The 22497-nt window shown below is 39.0% G+C and overlaps 1 protein-coding gene across 3 annotated transcripts in view; it reads left to right on the forward strand.

The window, feature by feature from the left end:
- PPFIBP1 (PPFIB scaffold protein 1) overlaps nt 1–22497 on the forward strand; it is a 70773-nt gene that overhangs the window by 35158 nt on the left and 13118 nt on the right. For 2 of the 3 annotated variants that reach the window (XM_007446295.1, XM_007446293.1), the window contains 6 exons: nt 474–628; nt 15160–15275; nt 15853–15909; nt 17193–17253; nt 17580–17609; nt 20661–20832. In XM_007446295.1, the coding sequence (XP_007446357.1) occupies nt 474–628; nt 15160–15275; nt 15853–15909; nt 17193–17253; nt 17580–17609; nt 20661–20832 (591 nt within the window). Of the gene's footprint in view, nt 1–473; nt 629–15159; nt 15276–15852; nt 15910–17192; nt 17254–17579; nt 17610–20660; nt 20833–21309; nt 21343–22497 lie in introns of all 3 variants that reach the window. The other variant, XM_007446294.1, reaches the window with a different exon arrangement.

Below are 22497 nucleotides of genomic sequence, written 5' to 3' on the forward strand. Positions count from 1 at the left end.
GAGCACAGTAGCGATGAAAATGGAGTTGTCTAAATGGTGACTTTGTTGCTGTTCAGAATCAGTTTTGTTGTACCACTGGTATTCCTCAGCTGGGTTATTTCTGAACTGAAATTTCTGAAGCCCCAAATGTTGACACAGAAATACAGGAGGGTTGTTGGACTAAGTTAACTTTTAACATCAATGCTGTGAGTCTATGATTGTGTCTATTAAAGCACTAGTAATTAATACCTCTGCTAATACCACTACTGGATACTCATGTGGCCCAAGAGTCCCTGGGCCTTAGGTGCTCACAGTTTAAGATGCTGTTTCCTAGGTCCCACGTTGTTGTTCCTCAAGTGATGCCAGGAGTTGACTCTTTGATTCTTAGGGATCAGAAACTTTTTTGTATTCAAGATAATTGGGATTCTTATCTTCCTCCAAAAGTAAAAAATGAAAAGCTGCTGGTGTCCACTTTCTGCTTTGTCGTTGCTTAGGCCAAGATGGCGACTTTGAAGACCTGCTCCCTTCCAGTTCCTTCTCCACTTTGCTGGACGCACAGGGCTTTAGCGATCTGGAGAAAAACCTGTCATCTACGCCGGTAATGGGATCTCCCAGTCATGACCCATTTAACACAAGTGCTCCAGAAGAGGTATTTATAGACTCAATAGTTTCTTCATGTTAAAGAGACTCTGTCACTGAAAGTGCCATTGATAACATCAAAGACATGGGTTCTTTTCTCAGTTGGATTACTGACTTGCTTTGTCCTGGCAATTATTGTGACCTCCGGGGCTTTATTTGAAATGTGTGTTTTTTCCCCTCTCTTTATTAATAAATAAACACTTGGGCACTGTCAAAACCACTTATGTAATTCAGGAAAGACATATGAATCCCTTGGAGATGGATGTCATCTTCAGTACTAGATTATAATCTACTCCCTAAAGAATAAGTAGGGAATAAGTGAAGTTAGGGTAAAGTGAGATTATGTAATTTTATTTTAGTCACTTGTGATGGTAACTGTGAAAGATGATGGACTTCAGTTAACATGCTGGGGATTGTGGAGCCATGTATTGCATGGGGGTACCCAAACCTGAGGTCAGGAAGTGAACTGATCTACAAGCATAGTTATGGCAAAACAATAAGAAGCAAATTGCCGGGCTTCCCTGGTGGCACAGTGGTTGAGAGTCCACCTGCCGATGCAGGGGGCATGGGTTCGTGCCCTGGTCTGGGAGGATCCCACATGCCGTGGAGTGGCTGGGCCCGTGAGCCATGGCCGCTGAGCCTGTGCGTCCAGAGCCTGTGCTCCGCAACGGGAGAGGCCACAACAGTGAGAGGCCCCCGTACAAAAAAAAAAAAAAAAAAGAAGCAAATTGCCCTGACAGATAACACATTGATTGATTGATTTCTTGGTAAATATGGCGTCATCTGCATGGAGGATCTGATATACGGGATCTGTAGTGTTGATAAATGCTTCAAAGAAGCAAACGCCTTCCTATGGCCCTTCAAATTATCTTCATGAGGTGGAGTGAAGAAAAAGACCACCCACTTTTTAGAAGGTAGAGATGTTGGCAATAGGGTAGACCAGATCAGCACGTCTATTAGAAGGATGAACTAAGATGTCTACCATGATTATTTTTGTAATCTGGTCAGTTAATAAAAAGTGACTGCTTTCAGTATTTTTTTTAAAAAAGATCATGGAAGAAAATTTCCCCCTGACTTCGTTAAACTTGAATAAAGCAACTAGAGGGATTTCCCTGGTGGCACAGTGGTTAAGAATCTGCCTGCCAGTGCAGGGGACATGGGTTCGAGCCCTGGTCCGGGAAGATCCCACATGCCGCGGAGCAACTAAGCCCGTGCGCCACAACTACTGAGCCTAATCCACTCTATTAGATAAAAGCATATCCGCAAATATCTTCACAAAAAGCCTTTTACTGCCTTAGGTTCCCTGTAAGGCCACTATGGGCTATCCCTTTGTTTTTAGAGTTTTTGATCTTTTTGAAAGGTTCAGTGAGACAGCACCACCTTGAATTTTCCTGTCTTCACGAAGCTACACCTGTGGCTTCATCTTAAGACTGTTTTCCTGACAGCACCTGTGCTTGATCTTTGCCCTCAAACCATTTCTTAATTTTAATATGTAATGTTCCATCTAGGGAGACTAGGAATGAGAAACAGTTTAATTTTTCAAGTAAATAATCTTGGCTCCTTTATATTATCAGTTGCTTCTTTGGTCACCTCTCTTCTAACATTTTATTGTAAGTAGCGAGAAGAAATCAAATGGCATCTTTACTTTTTATATCTGTTGCTCATAATTACGTAATGAGAATATGAAATTTGAATTGAATGAAATGAATTCAAGGAGAAAACAGCATTTCTTTTTTAAATGTAAGAGAGAGCTAAAATATGCTGTTACAAGGAATTAGTGGGAAGGGGAATTGGATGAAGAGAGTCAAAAAGTATGAACTTCTGGCTATAACTAAGTACTGAGGATGTAAAGTACAGCATGGTGACTACAGTTAACATCGCTATATTGTATATTTGAAAGCTGCTGCTAAGAGAGTAGATCCTAAAAGTTCTCATTATGAGGAAAAATGTTTTTTTTTCTGGTATCTATGAGGTGATAGATGTTAGTTTAACTAAACTCAACTTTGATAATCATATCACAGTGTAGGTATGTCAAGTCGTTATCCTGTACACCTAAAACTTATACAGTGGCTATATGTCAATTATATCTCAATGGAATGGGAAGGAAAAAAACCCAAGGAATCAGTTAAGGAATAAGAGCTATTTTAGAGGGAAAAATCCCCTAATTTTTTTTTGAACATCTTTATTGGAGTATAATTGATTTACAATGGTGTGTTAGTTTCTGCTGTATAACAAAGTGAATCAGCTATACATATACATACATCCCCATATCTCCTCCCTCTTGCGTCTCCCTGCCACCCTACCTATCCCACTCCTCTAGGTGGACACAAAGCACCAAGCTGATCTCCCTGTGCTATGCGGCTGCTTCCCACTAGCTATCTATTTTACATTTGGTAGTGTATATATGTCAATGCCGCTCTCTCACTTTGTCCCAGCTTACCCTTTTACCCCCCTGTGTCCTCAAGTCCATTCTCTACGTCTGTGTCTATATTCCTGTCCTGCAGCTAAGTTCTTCAGAAACTTTTTTTTTTTTAAGTTTCCACATATATGTGTTAGCATACGGTATTTGTTTTTCTCTTTCTGACTTACTTCACTCTGTATGACAGACTCTAGGTCCATCCACCTCACTACAAATAACTCAATTTCATTTCTTTTTATGGCTGAGTAATATTCTATTATATATATGTGCCACATCTTCTTTATCCATTCATCTGTCGATGGACGCTTAGGTTGCTTCCATGTCCTGGCTATTGTAAATAGAGCTGCAGTGAACATTGTGGTACATGACTCTTTTTGACTTATGGTTTTCTCAGGGTATATGCCCAGTAGTGGGATTGCTGGGTCATATGGTAGTTCTGTTTTTAGTTTTTTGAGGAACCTCCGTACTGCTCTCCATAGTGGCTGTATCAATTTACATTCCCACCAGCAGTGCAAGAGGGTTTCCTTTTCTCCACACCCTCTCCAGCATTTATTGTTTGTAGATTTTTTGATGATGGCCATTCTGACCGGTGTGAGGTGATACCTCATTGTAGTTTTGATTTGCATTTCTCTAATGATTAGTGATGTTGAGCATCCTTTCATGTGTTTGTTGCCAATCTGTATATCTTCTTTGGAGAAATGTCTATTTAGGTCTTCTGCCCATTTTTGGATTGGGTTGTTTGTTTTTTGATACTGAGCTGCATGAGCTGCTTATATATTTTACAGATTAATCCTTTGTCAGTTGCTTCATTTGCAACTATTTTCTCCCATTCTTAGGGTTGTCTTTTTGTCTTGGTTATGGTTTCTTTTGCTGTGCAAAAGCTTTGAAGCTTCATTAGGTCCCATTTGTTTATTTTTGTTTTTATTTCCATTTTTCTAGGAGGTGGGTCAGAAAGGATCTTGCTGTGATTTATGTAATTGAGTGTTCTGCCTATGTTTTTCTCTAAGAGTTCTATAGTGTCTGGCCTTACATTTAGGTCTTTAATCCATTTTGAGTTTATTTTTGTGTATGGTGTTAGGGAGTGTTCTAATTTCATTCTTTTACATGTAGCTGCCCAGTTTTCCCAGCACCACTTATTGAAGAGGCTGTCTTTTCTCCATTGTATATTCTTGCCTCCTTTATCAAAAATAAGGTGACCATGTGTGCGTGGGTTTATCTCTGGGCTTTCTATCCTGTTGCATTGATCTATATTTCTGTTTTTGTGCCAGTACCATACTGTCTTGATTACTGTAGCTTTGTAGTATAGTCTGAAGTCATGGAGCCTGATTCCTCCAGCTCCGTTTTTTTCCCTCAAGACTGCTTTGGCTATTCAGGATCTTTTGTGTCTCCATACAAATTTTAAGATGATTTGTTCTAGTTCCATAAAAAATGCCATTGGTAATTTGATAGGGATTGCATTGAATCTGTAGATTGCTTTGGGTAGTATAGTCATTTTCACAATATTGATTCTTCCAATCCAAGAACATGGTATATCTCTCCATCTGTTGCTATCATCTTTGATTTCTTTCATCAGTGTCTTATAGTTTTCTGCATACAGGTCTTTTGTCTTCTTTGGTAGGTTTATTCCTAGGTATTTTATTCTTTTTGTTGCATTGGTAAATGGGAGTGTTTCCTTAACTTTTCTTTCAGATTTTGCATCATTAGTGTATAGGAATTCAAGAGATTTCTGTGCATTAATTTTGTATCCTGCTACTTTACCAAATTCATTGATTAGCTCTAGTAGCTTTCTGGTAGTATTTTTAGGATTCTCTATGTATAGTATCATGTCATCTGCAAACAGTGACAGTTTTCTTCTTCTTTTCCAGTTTGGATTCCTTTTATTTCTTTTTCTTCTCTGATTGCTGTGACTAAAACTTCCAAAGCTATGTTGAATAATATTGGTGAGAGTGGACAACCTTGTCTTTTCCTGATCTTAGTGGAAATGGTTTCAGTTTTTCACCACTGAAAGTTCCCTCTATGCCTACTTTCTAGAGAGTTTTATCATAAATATGTGTTGAATTTTGTCAAAAGCTTTTTCTGCATCTATTGAGATGATGATACGGGTTTTTTCCTTCAGTGTGTTAATATGGTTTATCATATTGATTGATTTAAGTATATTGAAGAATCCTTGCATTCTGGGATAAACCCTACTTGATCATGGTGTGTGATCCTTTTAATGTGCTGTTGGATTCTGTTTGCTAGTATTTTGTTGAGGATTTTTGCATCTATGTTCATCAGTGATATTGACCTGTAGTTTTCTTTTTTTGTGGCGTCTTTATCTGGTTTTGGTATCAGGGTGTTGGTGGCCTCATAGAATGAGCTTGGGAGTGTTCCTCCCTCTGCTATATTTTGGAAGAGTTTGAGAAGGATAGGTGTTAGCTCTTCTCTAAATGTTTGATAGAATTCGCCTGTGAAGCCATCAGGTGCTGGGCTTTTGTTTGTTGGAAGATTTTTAATCACAGTTTCAATTTCAGTGCTTGTGATTGGTCTGTTTAAATTTTCTATTTCTTCCTGTTTCAGTCTCGGAAAGTTGTGCTTTTCTAAGAATTTGTCCATTTCTTCCAGGTTGTCCATTTTATTGGCATATAGTTACTTGCAGTAACTTCTCATGGTCCTTTGTATTTCTGCAGTATCAGTTGTTACTTTTCCTGTTTCATTTCTAATTCTATTGATTTGAGTCTTCTCCCTTTTTTTCTTGGTGAGTCTGGCCAGTGGTTTATCAATTTTGTTTATCTTCTCAAAGAACCAGCTTTTAGTTTTATTGATCTTTGCTATTGTTTCCTTCATTTCTTTTTCATTTATTTCTGATCTGATCTTTATGATTTCTTTCCTTCTAACTTTGGGATTTTTTTGGTTCTTCTTTCTCTAATTGCTTTAGATGTAACGTTAGGTTTTTTATTTGAGTTGTTTCTTGTTTCTTGAGGCATGATTGTATTGCTATACACTTCCCTCTTAGAACTGCTTTTGCTTCATCCCACAGGTTTTGGGTCGTCGTGTTTCCATTGTCATTTGTTTCTAGATATTTTTTGATTTCCTCTTTGATTTCTTCAGTGATTATTTAGCAGTGTATTGTTTAGCCTCCATGTATTTGTATTTTTTTTACAGATTTTTTCCTGTAATTGATATCTGGTCTCGTAGCATTGTGGTCAGAAAAGATACTTGATATGATTTCAATTTTCTTAAATTTACCAAGCCTTGATTTGTGATCCAAGATATGATCTATCCTCGAGAATGTTCCATGAGCACTTGAGAAGTAAGTGTAATCTGCTGTTTTTGGATGGATTATCCTATAAATATCAATTAAGTCCATCTTGTTTAATGTATCATTTAAATCTTGTATTTCCTTATTTATTTTCTGTCTGGATGATCTGTCCATTGGTGAAAGTGGGGTGTTAAAGTCCCCTACTATTATTGTGTTACTGTCGATTTCCTCTTTTATGGCTGTTAGTATTTGCCTTATGTATTGAGGTGCTCCTATGTGGGGTGCATAAATATTTACAATTGTTATATCTTCTTCTCGGATTGATCCCTTGATCATTATGTATGTATGTCCTTCTTTGTCTCTTGTAATAGTCTTTATTTTAAAGTCTATTTTGTCTGATATGAGAATTGGTACTCCAGCTTTCTTTTGATTTCCATTTGCATGGAATATCTGTTTTCCATCCCCTCACTTTCAGTCTGTATGTGTCCCTAGGTCTGAAGTGGGTCTCTTGTAGATAGCATATGTACGGGTCTTGTTTTTGTATCCATTCAGCCAGTCTATGTCTTTTGGTTGGAGCATTTAATCCGTTTACATTTAAGGTAGTAATCGATATGTATGTTCCTATTACCATTTTCTTCATTGTTTTGGGTTTGTTATTGTAAGTCTTCTCCTTCTCTTGTGTTTCCTGCCTAGAGAAGTTCCTTTAGCATTTGTTGTAGAGCTGGTTTGGTGGTGCTGAATCCTGTTAGCTTTTGCTTATCTGTAAAGGTTTTGATATCTCTGTCGAATCTAAATGAGGTCCTTGCTGGGTAGAGTAATCTTGGTTGTAGGTTTTCCCCTTTTATCACTTTAAATATGTCCTGCCACTCCCTTCTGTCTTGAAGAGTTTGTGCTGAAAGGTCAGCTGTTAACCTTATGGGGATTCCCTGGTGTGTTAACTGTTGCTTTTCCCTCGCTGCTTTTAATATTTTTTCTTTATATTTAATTTTTGATAGTTTGATTAATATGTGTCTTGGCATTTTTCTCCTTGGATTTTTCCTCTATGGTACTCTCTGTGCTTCCTGGACTTGACTGACTATTTCTTTACCCATATTAGGGACTTTTTCAACTATAATCTCTTCAAATATTTTCTCAGTCCCCTTTTTTTTTTCTCTTCTTCTTCTGGGACCCCTGTATTTCGAATGTTGGTGCATTTAATGTTGTCCCAGAGGTCTCTGAGATTGTCCTCAATTCTTTTCATTCTTTTTCCTTTTTTCTGCTCTGCGGTAGGTATTTCCACTATTTTATCTTCCAGGTCACTTATCCATTCTTCTGCCTCAGTTATTCTGCTATTGATTCCTTTTAAAGAATTTTTAATTTCATTTATTGTGTTGTTCATCATTGTTTGTTTGCTCTTCAGTTCTTCTAGGTCCTTGTTAAATGTTTCTTGTATTTTCTCCATTCTATTTCCAAGATTTTGGATCACCTTTACTACCATTACTCTGAATTCTTTTTCAGGTAGACTGCCTATTGCCTCTTCATTTTTTTGGTCTGGTGAGTTTTTACCTTGCTCCTTCATCTCCTGTGTATTTCTCTGTCTTCTCATTTTGCTTAACTTACTGTGTTTGGGGTCTCCGTTTCACAGGCTGCATGTTCGTAGTTCCCATTGTTTTTGATGTCTGCTCCCAGTGGGTAAGGTTGGTTCAGTGGGTTGTGTAGGCTTCCTGGTGGAGGGGACTGGTGCCTGTGTTCTGGTGGATGAGGCTGGATCTTGTCTTTCTGGTGGGCAGCACCACATCCGGTGGTGTGTTTTGGGGTGTCTTTGAACTTAGTATGATTTTAGGTAGCCGCTCTGCTAATGGGTGGGGTTGTCTTCCTGTCTTGCCAGTTGTTTGTCATAGGGTGTCCAGTACTGTAGCTTGCTGTTCGTTGAGTGGAGCTGGGTCTTCGTGTTGAGATGGAGATCTCCGGGAGAGCTTTTGCTGCTTGATATTACATGGGGCTGGGAGGTCTCTGGTGGACCAACGTCCTGAACTCGGCTCTCCCACCTCAGAGGCTCAGGCCTGACACCCGGCCAGAGCACCAAGACCCTGTCAGCCACACGGTCTCTCTTCAGAAGACAGGGCTGGGCCTTGAGAGAGACAGAAGACGTGGAAGTGTGTGGGTGGCCTCTGCAGTCAAAAGTCCTGAGTTCCAGTGCTGACTTTCCTGCTAACAGGTCTTTGGCTTCTGTTTCTTTATCTGCTAGTGTTGGAGGGTCTCCTGCAGAGGCAGGGGGTGGCTGTGGCTCACCATCAAAAATCCCCTAATTGTTAAATATTTATAATGAAAGAAAAAAATAATGTATGGTAGCCAAGTCATGTGCAACATTTATAGAAAGAGGCTGCTTTTACATAGGATACACCTAGATAATCTCATATCCTTACCAGAAGAAGTCTTTGCTCTGTGAATTGTAGTTTAATTACAGATTTTTAGTTTGGAGTAAGAATGATTTGAGGAGGACTGAGGGTGTTCAGCCGCATTTTAAAAGAAAAGCCAGGAGGCTGATTTGAGCATGGAGTGAAAGCCCTAAAGTTTGAAAGGAAATGAAGAGAATGTGTCAGTCTGCTAGTGTAGCTATTTTTCCCTGTGATTAGGAACCCAAGGAAGTACATGCACTTCAGGCAATGGGGATGGTGCCTAAATAAATTGCCCAGGATAAATCGTAAAGATTCAAACTGAAAAAATTGATAGTGAAGTAATCTCCTATTTTATAATAATACAACTGGTTAAGGAACAAAATTCAACTGAGTAAATTTTATTTTATTTTATTTTATTTTATTTTATTTATTTATTTTTTGGCGGTACGCGGGCCTCTCACTGCTGCGGCCTCTCCCGCCGCGGAGCACAGGCTCCGGACGCGCAGGCCCAGAGGCCATGGCTCACGGGCCCAGCCGCTCCGCGGCATGTGGGATCTTCCCGGACCGGGGCACGAACCCGTGTCCCCTGCATCGGCATGCGGACTCTCAACCACTGCGCCACCAGGGAAGCCCAACTGAGTAAATTTTAAAGATCTTGTTGGCTTTATTCAGCGATTCATGAATCCAGCAGCATCCCCTTGACTTTTATAGGTGGAAGGGAGCAGGAACAGCGAAGTCTTACTTGGCATTTGCTGATTGGTTAAAGCAGGGTTATTTCCTTACATGGAGCAAAGAGAGGTCTTGGGGCACAGCCAGGTAACTTGTGCTGAGCAGGAAGTGCTGACTGGTTGACCTAGGCCTTCCTTTTCTGGGAGAGCCAAGCAGAGAAAATTTAGTTATTTTCAGGCTTGCTAACATGGGGCTTAGCATGAGTGACTCCATCTTGTGCCCAGTCTGGTTACTTTAACAGACTGCACATTTTATAACCTTTTATAGTATCACAGGGTGAGAATACCACTCAGTAACTGAAACAAAAATCACAACGCTGAATTTATTGCTTATTTAAGTTAGTGAACTTTGCTGGTCAAGGGCATTCTCTTTGAGTGGATCATATGGAGGGTTTTTAGGATGCTAGGAGCTCAGGGGTTGGCCTTTCAGAGGCAGGAGTGAGTTGACGTCAGCTGTGTGTGGTTGTGAAGGCGAGACTGTTGTTGACTGGTTGGCATTCAGAAGTGTGTTCCTGGTGTGAGTCCCTACCTGACTAGCTGACTCGCAGAAGCCAAGAGCTTTCTCAGATTGGTTCACTTGCAGAAGTGAGTTCACTCATTTTTTTTTTTTTTTTTTTTTTTCCTTGCGTTATGCGGGCCTCTCACTGTTGTGGCCTCTCCCATTTGCGGAGCACAGGCTCCGGACGCGCAGGCTCAGTGGCCATGGCTCACGGGCCCAGCCGCTCCACGGCATGTGGGATCTTCCCGAAACGGGGCACGAACCCGCGTCTCCTGCATCGGCAGGCGGACTCTCAAGCACTGCGCCACCAGGGAAGCCCAAGTTCACTCATTTTTTTTTTTTACTGGAATATTTTTTGAAGTGTTTCATGTATTGCTTTGTGGAGTGGCTCACGATCTAACTCCTCTCTGGTTGTCAGAAATTACTGAAAACCAGTGTTTAGAAATCCTTTGACCAAATCCATTCTTAGGATATACAAAGCATCTCTGGGGGAAATGTATTATGTTTTTTTTGTTGTTCTTGCTATAATATTGTTACTGTTAATCAACGTGGTTTAAGTAGTGTAGCCACAAAGTCTACTATAATTTGTTTTTTTGTTTTGTTTTTTCTAATCAGCCTTTTTGATTAGCTGCATAATTTACAGCAGTGTGGGTGTGTCATCATGTAACTAATCCTTTATTGGAAATTTAGACTACTTCCAGTTTTAGTTTGCTTGGTTTTTTGCCATTTCAAGCAATTCTGTGAAAACTGTCCTGCATCTTGTTTTTTTTCATTTTAACATCTTTATTGGATTATAATTGCTTTACAATGGTATGTTAGTTTCAGCTTCACAACAAAATGAATCAGTTATATATATATACATATGTTCCCATATCTCTTCCCGCTTGCGTCTCCCTCCCTCCCACCCTCCCTATCCCACCCCTCCAGGCGGTCACAAAGCACCGAGCTGATCTCCCTGTGCTATGCGGCTGCTTCCCACTAGCTATCTACCTTATGTTTGGTAGTGTATATATGTCCATGCCTCTCTCGCGCTTTGTCACAGTTTACCCTTCCCCCTCCCCATATCCTCAAGTCCATTCTCTAGTAAGTCTGTGTCTTTATTCCTGTTTCACCCCTAGGTTCTTCATGACATTTTTTTTCTTAAATTCCATATATATGTGTTAGCATACGGTATTTGTCTCTCTCTTTCTGACTTACTTCACTCTGTATGACAGGCTCTAGGTCTATCCACCTCATTACAAATAGTTCAATTTCGTTTCTTTTTATGGCTGAGTAATATTCCATTGTATATATGTGCCACATCTTCTTTATCCATTCATCCGACGATGGACACTTAGGTTGTTTCCATCTCTGTTTCCTCAGGGTATATACCTAGTAGTGGGATTGCTGGGTCATATGGTAGTTCTATTTGTAGTTTTTTAAGGAACCTCCATACTGTTCTCCATAGTGGCTGAACCAATTCACATTCCCACCAGCAGTGCAAGAGTGTTCCCTTTTCTCCACACCCTCTCCAGCATTTATTGTTTCTAGATTTTTTGATGATGGCCATTCTGACTGGTGTGAGATGATATCTCATTGTAGTTTTGATTTGCATTTCTCTAATGATTAATGATGTTGAGCATTCTTTCATGTGTTTGTTGGCAGTCTGTATATCTTCTTTGGAGAAATGTCTATTTAGGTCTTCTGCCCATTTTTGGATTGGGTTGTTTATTTTTTTGTTATTGAGCTGCATGAGCTGCCTGTAAATTTTAGAGATTAATCCTTTGTCAGTTGATTCATTTGCAAATATTTTCTCCCATTCTGAGGGCTGTCTTTTGGTCTTGTTTATGGTTTCCTTTGCTGTGCAAAAGCTTTGAAGTTTCATTAGGTCCCATTTGTTTATTTTTGTTTTTATCTCCATTACTCTAGGAGATGGGTCAAGAAGGATCTTGCTGTGATTTATGTTATAGACTGTCCTGCCTATGTTTTCCTCTAAGAGTTGGATAGTTTCTGGCCTTACATTTAGGTCTTTAATCCATTTTGAGCTTATTTTTGTGTATGGTGTTAGGGAGTGATCTAATCTCATACTTTTACATGTAGCTGTCCAGTTTTCCCAGCACTACTTATTGAAGAGGCTGTCCTTTCTCCACTGTACATTCCTGCCTCCTTTATCAAAGATAAGGTGACAATGTGTGCGTGGGTTTATCTCTGGGCTTTCTATCCTGTTGCATTGATCTATATTTCTGTTTTTGTGCCAGTACCATACTGTCTTGATTACTGTAGCTTTGTGGTAAAGTCTGAAGTCAGGAAGCCTGATTCCTCCAGCTCCGTTTTTCGTTCTCAAGATTGCTTTGGCTATTCGGGGTCTTTTGTGTTTCCATACAAATTGTGAAATTTTTTGTTCTAGTTCTGTGAAAAATGCCAGTGGTAGTTTGATAGGGATTGCATTGAATCTGTAGATTGCTTTGGGTAGTAGAGTCATTTTCACAATGTTGATTCTATCAATCCAAGAACATGGTACATCTCTCCATCTGTTTGTATCATCTTTAATTTCTTTCATCAGTGTCTTATAATTTTCTGCATACAGGTCTTTTGTCTCCCTAGGTAGGTATATTCCTAGGTATTTTATTCTTTTTGTTGCAGTGGCAAATGGGAGTGTTTGCTTGATTTCGGAATTTTCATCCTTAGTGTATAGCAATGCCAGAGATTTCTGTGCATTAATTTTGTATCCTGCTACTTTACCACATTCATTGATTAGCATTAGCTCTAGTAGTTTTCTGGTAGCATCTTTAGGATTCTCTATGTATAGTATCATGTCATCTGCAAACAGTGACAGCTTTACTTCTTCTTTTCCGATTTGGATTCCTTTTATTTCCTTTTCTTCTCTGATTGCTGTGGCTAAAACTTCCAAAACTATGTTGAATAAGAGTGGTGAGAGTGGGCAACCTTGTCTTGTTCCTGACCTTAGTGGAAATGCTTTCAGTTTTTCGCCATTGAGGATGATGTTGGCTGTGGGCTTGTCATATACGGCCTTTATTATATTGAGGAAAGTTCCCTCTACACCTACTTTCTGCAGGGTTTTTATCATAAATGGGTGTTGAATTTTGTCAAAAGCTTTCTCTGCATCTATTGAGATGATCATATGGTTTTTCTCCTTCAATTTGTTAATATGGTTAATCACATTGATAGATTTGCGTATATTGAAGAATCCTTGCATTCCTGGAATAAACCCCACTTGATCATGGTGTATGATCCTTTTAATGTGCTGTTGGATTCTGTTTGCTAGTATTTTGTTGAGGATTTTTGCATCTATGTTCATCAGTGATATTGGCCTGTAGTTTTCTTTCTTTGTGACATCCTTGTCTGGTTTTGGTATCAAGGTGATGGTGGCCTCGTATTGGCCTCATAGAATGAGATGGGGAGTGTTCCTCCCTCTGCTATATTTTGGAAGAGTTCGAGAAGGATAGGTGTTAGCTCTTCTCTAAATGTTGGATAGAATTCGCCTGTGAAGCCATCTGGTCCTGGGCTTTTGTTTGTTGTAAGATTTTTAATCACACTTTCAATTTCAGTGCTTGTCATTCGTCAGTTTATATTTTCTATTTCTTCCTGGTTCAGTCTGGGAAAGTTGTGCTTTTCTAAGAATTTTTCTGTTTCTTCCAGGTTGTCCATTTTATTGGCATAGGGTTCCTTGCAGTAATCTCTCACGATCCTTTGTATTTCTGCCGTGTCAGTTGTTACTTCTCCTTTTTCATTTCTGATTCTGTTGATTTAAGTCTTCTCCCTTTTTTTCTTGATGAGTCTGGCTAATGGTTTATCCATTTTGCTTTATCTTCTCAAAGAACCAGCTTTCAGTTTTATTGATCTTTGCTATCGTTTCCTTCATTTCTTTTTCATTTATTTCTGATCTGATTTTTATGATTTCTTTCCTTCTGCTAACTCTGGGGTTTTTTTGTTCTCCTTTCTCTAATTTCTTTAGGTGCAAGGTTAGGTTTTTTATTCGAGATGTTTCCTTCTTCCTTCCAAGAAGATATAACAATTGTAAATATTTATGCACCCAACATAGGAGCACCTCAATACATAAGGCAAATACTAACAACCATAAAAGGGGAAATCGACAGTAGCACGTTCATAGTAGGAGACTTTAACACCCCACTTTCACCAATGGACAGATCATCCAAAATGAACATAAATAAGGAAACCCAAGCTTTAAATGATACGTTAAGCAAGATGGACTTAATTGATATTTATAGGACATTCCATCCAAAAACAGCAGAATACACATTTTTCTCAAGTGCTCATGCAACATTCTCCAGGATAGATCATATCTTGGGTCACAAATCAAACCTTGGTAAATTGAAGAAAATTGAAATTGTATCAAGTATCTTTTCTGACCACAACGCTATGAGACTAGGTATCAGTTACAGGAAAAGATCTTTAAAAAATACAAACACATGGAGGCTAAACAATACACTACTTAATAGCGAAGTGATCACTGAAGAAATCAAAGAGGAAATCAGAAAATACCTAGAAACAAATGACAGTGGAGACACAACGACTCAAAATCTATGGGATGCAGCAAAAGCAGTTCTAAGAGGGAAGTTTATAGTAATACAATCCTACCTTAAGAAACAGGAAACATCTCGAATAAACAATCTAACCTTGCACCTATAATTTGTTTTAATTACACCTTTTGTCAATTCTGTTCATCGAAGTTAGTCAGCTTGTTCACATATAGAATAATAATTAACTGGCTTGACCAATGTTCTATATTAGACTAATGGTAGAAATTAAAATGGAAATAGTGCTTTGTTTACGAAGCTCTTTAACCAAATCTCATCTAAAACATTGCAACCCTGTAAGGTAGGCATTGTCATTGTCATTTTATGGAGGAGAAAACTCACTTGCCTAAGTTTAAGGCAGTTAAGTGATTGCCTAAGGTCAAGGTCACTTAGGCAAGTGTGTCAAGGCCAAGATTTCAACCGGGGCTTCAAGTTGTTAGATTTTACTATTAACTTACTTAGTGGTATTTAGTATGTCTTATTCTCAATATTCGGTGTCTTCTTCAGAAGCAAGTTCAAAAATTACTTTCTTCCAGAATGTTTTCTCTGATTAACATTTACAGATGTTTATATCCTGAAACCATTTTATACAAATAAGAATAGAGTTCTAAACACAGGTGTAGGAAATTTTAGCCATAAATAGACCACTTCATTGTCTTATTTATTTTTTGTTACTCTGTGCCTTGTGTTTTATTTGTTTGTTGGATTGATTTTTGGCCTTTTATTATTATATTACAGTTCCACACCAGCATCTTGCAAGTTTCAATCCCTTCATTATTGCCAGCATCTAAAGGCTTGGAAACTTCTGAAAAAGTGAAATTGCCTCCTAAGCCAGAGACTTCATTTGAGGAGAAGTATATGTCATTTATGATCTAACACTGTGATATAAATACCTAGAAAAGTAGATCTACCAAAAGCAGGGGTGCACTGCCTTTATTTTCAGACATAATCTTTTACCCAGAGAAGCAAGAAACAGCAAGACTTGTACCAGGGAACCCCATGCAGTTCTGTATTATTATTTAAATAAAAGGTGTGAAGTAGGAAGTAACTGGAGATGAGGCTGGGGAGGTGTGCTGATTAGGTTAGAGAGGGATTTTAGGGAACTTGGATTTTATATCCTAGGTCATAGTTGGCCATCAAAGGATTGCAAGCAGAATAGCGGCAGTCATGTATGTGCCTGAGGCTGTTTGGAAGACGCTGTGAAGGAGACAGGAGAGGGATACAGTAGTTCCTCTGTAGGCAAATAGAATTTGGGGGGACCATCTTCCCAAATTAATTGCCTAATCTTACAATTAGATCAAGTAAGATTAAATAGAATATCAAAAAATAGAGAAATAACTGTCCTTGCACAGTTTTTTGTTTTTGACAATTCTGTTCAGTCTTTTTTTTTTTCATGAAGCTCATAAATACCTTTTTTCTTTAATATTTTAGTGATGGGAAACTAATCCTTGGTTCTGCTGTTGAAACTCAACTATGCAATAGTCTTTCGTAAGTTCTGTTTTATCAAATGTAAAAAAATATGATTGATGCTTGGGAAAGAGGAAGCTTCTGTTACACTAACAATGACTAGTATTAAAAGCAAATGTCTCTGAGGCATGAATGAACTAATGCAGCCGTAATGATCGGGTGGGGGGGCGTGGAGTGGGGTTTGTAAAGTAACACATCAACACTGGCTCCTTTACCATTATCTCGTGCCAGGTTTCTGCCGTCTTAGGCTTTCTTCATCAGTTTTCATTTGAAGTTCAGTGCTTTTGATGTCATTTTTGTACTGACTTATATTCTGGATATAAGTGTATCGGAAAAGCATCGCAGAGAATGATGCGATGGCTGGCAGGGCTGCCCTGGTTTTTTGCACTTTCAACTTAATAAGCTGACCTAATAGCTAAGTTTATCCAAGTTAATGTCTGTATTACATTAGGAAAATCTATTTTCAGAGCAGTACTCAAAGATGAGATCTTTTCTTTGCTCTCCATTATCTTTTACTGTATTTGGTAGTCGACATTTCTAGCAACTTATTTACACACAAATACATGAGAAATGCCTTTTAAAGGTTTTGTTGGTGTAGTATATTATTCTGTGTCTTAGAGCAAAGATGTTACTTTTTTCCCTCTGTTTTTAAACTGGTCACATACTCCTGCCTTCAGTTTTTGAGTAACACCAGCTCCGTATAATTGAATGCTACTTATGTGAAAGAGACAGGCTCTCCAGATGTTCACACTGTCACTCTGCCTTTACTAGGATTGTAAGTGAGTTATTATAGGCAACAATAGGGATTCCTCTATGATGCTTGATTAGAACTGTAAAATGAAGTGCTTTGCCAGACTCAGAAAATTGATTCCTTTGTAAATTGGAAAGTAAAACTTCTGTCCTGTATTTTCATTAGGAGGATTATATATAAAAAGTACACGAGTATTTTAAAAGTCCCTGGTGTGAATGTGTATTTGCAACGGATACGCCACTAGTCCATGGAAAACACTGGTTTATTTTCAAATATTGACATCACAGGATAGTCCTAAGTGTTTTTCCAGCTCTTCTGACATGTGCAGAACATTTAGAGTTATTGGCAGGGCCATTAACCACCCCTGCTTTTAAAAGAACTGAACATTATAATTTACTTAAGCACATAAGTGACTGCCTAAATCCAGATTTTCTTTTATTTCCAGGTTTCCACTCACATACAATCTTAGCTTCTTTCCAAGGCATTCTACTTAGAAACAGGGACACCAGAGCCACTTATTATTAATCATAATTGTTATTATTGTTATTTTTAGAACTTCAAGTCTGCAGAAGTCTAGCAGCCTGGGCAATTTGAAGAAAGAGTCATCAGACGGGGTTGGTCCTGTGTTTTTTCTGTCTGTTACCCTGAGAAGAAAACACTTAGGGATCTTCATCTTTTCCCGTTTGTGGTTTCAATAATGGAAAATTATTAGATACCGTAGTTAATGATCAATATTAAGAAATATGAGTATAAAAGATTGGAAGTAAAGCCCAAAGTAGAGACTTTAATAAAACATTGTAGGAAATAAATGAAGGTGAGATTTTGTAGCTTAGGAATAGATGTAAATTGATTTTAATTTGTTGAATTATATATATGTGAGAAATTCTGACTAGGTAAAGGATTCTATAACAATCTTAAATACTGTTGTTGTTTTGAACAGGAAAAGGAGTCTATTCCGAAGCCTTCAGAGGTAACTTTTATGTCCAGATTGCAATGTGAAAATGTTTGGGAGTTGTAATATACATAGTAGACTTCTTAATACATAATACATAAGACTGCTTAATACGTAATACGTAAGACTGCTTAAATGTCTCCTATAAACCAAAACTCTCAGAATCTGCAAAACATGCCAAATGAATGAAGCCCAACACAAAAGATCACATATGACATGAATCCATCTATGTGAAATACTAGAATAAGTAAGTCCATAGAGATAGAACACAGACTGATGGTTGCCAGAGGTCGGCGAGAGAGGAGTGGGGAGAAACTGCTTAGTGAGTAAGTTTTACTTTAGAATGATGGAAATGTTTTGGAACTAGATAGAGGTGTTGGTTGCACAACACTGTGAATGTGATAAATGCCACAGAATTGCTCACTTTAAAATAGTTACTTTTGGGGCTTCCCTGGTGGCGCAGTGGTTGAGAATCTGCCTGCTAATGCAGGGGACACTGGTTTGAGCCTTGGTCTGGGAAGATCCCACATGCCGCGGAGCAACTAGGCCCGTGAGCCACAACTACTGAGCCTGCGTGTCTGGAGCCTGTGCTCCGCAATAAGAGGAGAGGCCCGCGCACCGCGATGAAAAGTGGCCCCCGCTTGCCACAACTAGAGAAAGCCCTCGCACAGAAACAAAGACCCAACACAGCCAAAAATAAATAAATAAACAAATGTGGGGTTTAAAAAAAAAAAAAAGGGAAAAAGAATATTAAAATAGTTACTTTTATGTTATATGACTTTCACCTCAGTAAGTTATTGAAAAAAACAAAAACAAAGCCCCAAACTCTCATTCACGCTATTTGATGATCATAATGACCATACCCGGCCTTCCTTAGACTTCACAAAAAGCCCTTCTTAGAAAGATCACCAGCTGTTTATTTTATTTATTTTTATTTTTAAAATTTATTTTTGGTTGCATTGTGTCTTCATTGCTGCGCACAGGCTTTGTCTAGTTGCAGTGAGCGGGGGCCACTCTTCATTGTAGTGTGAGGGGCTTCTCATTGTGGTGGCTTCTCTTGTTGCGGAGCACAGGCTTTAGGAGCATGGACGTCAGTAGTTGTGGCTCATGGGCTCTAGAGTGCAGGCTCAGTAGTTGTGGCACACAGGCTTAGTTGCTCCGTGGTATGTGGGATCTTCCTAGACCAGGGCTCGAACCCATGTCCCCTGCATCAGCAGGCGGACTCTTAACCACTGCGCCACCAGGGAAGTCCCCCCAGCTGTTTATTTTATATAGCCACTGTTCATCTACAGCTAACATTCTGGTATTTTTAAACGCATCATCAGCATGGGCTCTGGTTCTTCTTTCGTCTGCTCTTCGGTCATTAACCTTGCACAGGTCACAGTCTGCTAGACATACTATCCCCAGATGCAGTCCCTTGACTGTTGGCTCTTAGTGCCTTGAGTCGTGATATAGGTATAACTGACAAAACCCAGACAGTGGACACAGCTGTAATTCAAGCCGTTGTTCTTTTTGTCTTGCTAATTCAACAAGTGGTGTGAAATGATTTTGGCATCAGCATTAAGACATAGATAACAGTACCACTACATTGTGGCATTTGTACATTTTTAGTTACTATGAATGGTAGATATATAGAGGAAAATAACCACCATAAAAGCCTGTATCCCCTCACCCTTCTCTCCACTTCTGCAAAAAAGAAAGAGAGGACAAGAGATGTTCAAGAAATGAGAACATGCAAACAAAAGAATCCTTGGATAGTACTAAAACAGTATGAGACCATGTTACTATAACTGCCAATTCAAATAACCAAAAAGCTAAAAAATGAGCTACAGGCATACCTCGGAGATATTGCAGGTGCAGGTCCAGGCCACCATAATAATGCAAATATTGCAATAAAATCAATGTTGCAATAAAGTGAGTCACACAAATTTTTTGGTTTCCCAGTGCATATAAAAGTTATGTTTACACTATACTGTAGTCTGTTACATCTGCGGTAGCTGTATGTGTAAAAAAAAACAATGTACATACCTTCATTAAAAAGTGCTTTATTGCTAAAAAATGCTAACTCTCATCTGAGCCTTAAGCAAGTTGTAATCTTTTTGCAATAGTAACATCAAAAGTCATGTCACAGATCTCCATATAATGATAATGAAAAAGTTTGAAATATTGTGAGAATTACCAGAATGTGACATAGGGACACAAAATGAGCAAATGCTCTTGGAAAAATGGCACCAATGCAGGGTTGCCACAAACTTTCAGTTTGTAAAAACACAATATCTACGAGGCACAATAAAGCGAGACGCAATAAAATGAGGTATGCCTGTATTTAAAAATCACAATTGAAGTTCTTGAAAAAGATCCTGAGATATTATAAAGATCTGAAGTGGCTTCTGAATCAATCAAGAAAAATTTAATTTTAGTGGGTTTAGTTAAGCATATCTGAACATATCACAGTCTTTGAAACCGGTGATCCATGTTTGGTAACTCACAGGCAAGATGTGAATATAACCCAGAATCCTGTTTCAAAAAATATATATTTTAAGCAGTTGCTGATTTTGCTTTCATTTTATTATTAATTCTTTGAGAGGAATATTTAAAATAACTGGAGTAGAAGCTTGGGACTAATGCCTACTTTATAGAATAATTACATTATATTGGGCTTCTACCAATGTAGTTATAAAGACTGAGAACGATATCATAGCCAAATCTTTGTCATAAATGATAGAAAAGTAGGAAATCTACTGCTACTTACATAATATTTTATCTCCATGTCTGTGAGGCAAATAAAATAAAATTTGAGAATGTCTAAATCTATCCTAAATATTTAAAGCCCTAAATACATGGATTAAAATTAGTGATGAACATGTCTTTGTTGTTGTTCCTTACGTAGCTTTCAGAACTGACCTTTTTTAACTTCTAACAAGGCATGTGACATTCGTAATCAATTTGTTAGTTCAGTTATTCTTTTAAATAAAATCATGTGTGTAACATATTTAGTACTGTGCCGGGCATGTACTAATAATGATGCACATTCGTGCTGTGTCACACTTATTATCACTTCTCTTTCAGACTAAAGCTCTGGTAGAAAGTAGCCCATTTGGGAGCCTCCCTCACAAAGCTCCGGGACATGATGCCTCTGTGGATGACAATCCCTTTGGCACTCGAAAAACCAGATCTTCCTTTGGTCGTGGCTTTTTTAAAATCAAAAGTAACAAGAGGACAGCAAGTGCGCCAAACTTGGGTATGTGTGGCCAAAATGCCTTTGCCTTAATTCTTCCAGAATGAGGCAAAGATCAATCTTTCCCCTATTCATCTATTTGTACATTTCTCTTTCTCAGAAATGACGGTGAATGACTTGGGGGAAAAGTTAGCAAAAAATGCTTCCATGGGCTTAATTCAGAGGTAAAGATAGTGTGGACTTTCTCACCCTGCTGTCTGTTCTGGGTGTAAACTTAGAGGAAAGACCAAAAACCGTGATTCTCTCTGACGTCATTATAAGCAGTTTCCCATCTATTCCGAAAGAGGATAAAATTAACCCCATATTGACACTGCTAATGGAGTCTGTGTGTAGCGTCGGAAGCACAGTGCGGTGCCCGCCTTCCCTCCCACTGTGTGTATTTTATGAGTAGGAGTTTGATCTGTGTTTCATTTTTGTCATTCCCCTGTGTTCTCTCCATTGGGCTGCGTGTGATTGTGTGCATTGTTGGGATTTCTGAAGATCGTAAACGAAGTGCCAGTGCACCCACCTTAGGTACCGTACCCCTGCATGCCTCCTTCGCCAGCGCCTCGCTCCCAACCGAGCTAATCCCTGCTCTTTGGCATCTGTCATCTCTAGAAAGTGAGCTGGCAGCATCAGAAAATGGAGTCCTCTACTCCAGAGTGTTCCTTCCACCTTCCGCTCAAAAGGACTCTCTATAGAGCCTTTGCTTCCAAGCCTAAACGCTGCTGTAACCCATGCTAATGGCACCTTGCAAGCAGCTCTGCAAGGACCTAGATGTGCCCAGTGGCCGACCGAGTGCAGGGCAGGAGTGCCCTGGTGTCATAAATCCAGCTCCTTCACCCCGAAGCACATATCACATCACACTAACTCGCAGGGCCTTGCGACTCCTTCTCCATGGTTATGTTTCCCCAGCCTCCAGAAAGAAATGTTTTTAGCCAAACAGGTCTGTGGAAGACATTGAAAACGTTCATTTTAGACTGACTTCTCTTAGGGGAACATTCTTCTGACGCGTTATTGCTTTGAAGATGCGGGTGACATTTAGTGAGAGCAGAGGTAACTTTATGCGATATCTGAGGAGTCACCCCCAAAGCGATTTTAGGAGAGGGGAAGCTCAGTTTTCCTCTTTAAAGGGCAGAATACAGTAGGGGGGGAAATCCTCAAAATAAAAATAAAAACAGGATGCTTTTAAAATAAAGGTGGGCTGGGCACCATTTTCAGGGACACCTGTAACCGTCATGGCTGTAGGGTTTGAATGGAAATGTTCTTTTGGGTTTCCCCAATATGTCCTATTACCTTGTATAGATATCCACAGAGGTATTCATGTAGATCAGCAAAGGTGACTTCTCTCTCTCTCTCTACCCTTAAATGTCCAGAATGAACACAGGGTGAATAAAAATGATCTCTTCAGACAACTATTTTCAAATGTTTTTGCATCTTTCTTAGAAGAAATACCTTGTCAACGCTAAGAGGCAAATGCTGCTTACCATAACCTATAATCACAGCTCTGCTTCATAGAAAAGTCAGCCTCTGCAACTTTTGGATCTTGCTGAAACACTGTCCCTGTGGTTTTTGTACAACTTTTACTTTGCTGTATAAAAGTGCACATTCTCACGTTGAGGAAACAGCATTCCTTGTGTTTGCTAGTGTGGGATCGTCTGTTAAAAGACAGCTAAAAGAACTAGGATA

This window comes from Lipotes vexillifer, unplaced genomic scaffold, assembly GCF_000442215.2.
Source record: "Lipotes vexillifer unplaced genomic scaffold, Lipotes_vexillifer_v1.1 scaffold477, whole genome shotgun sequence".
Classification (NCBI taxonomy): domain Eukaryota; kingdom Metazoa; phylum Chordata; class Mammalia; order Artiodactyla; family Lipotidae; genus Lipotes; species Lipotes vexillifer.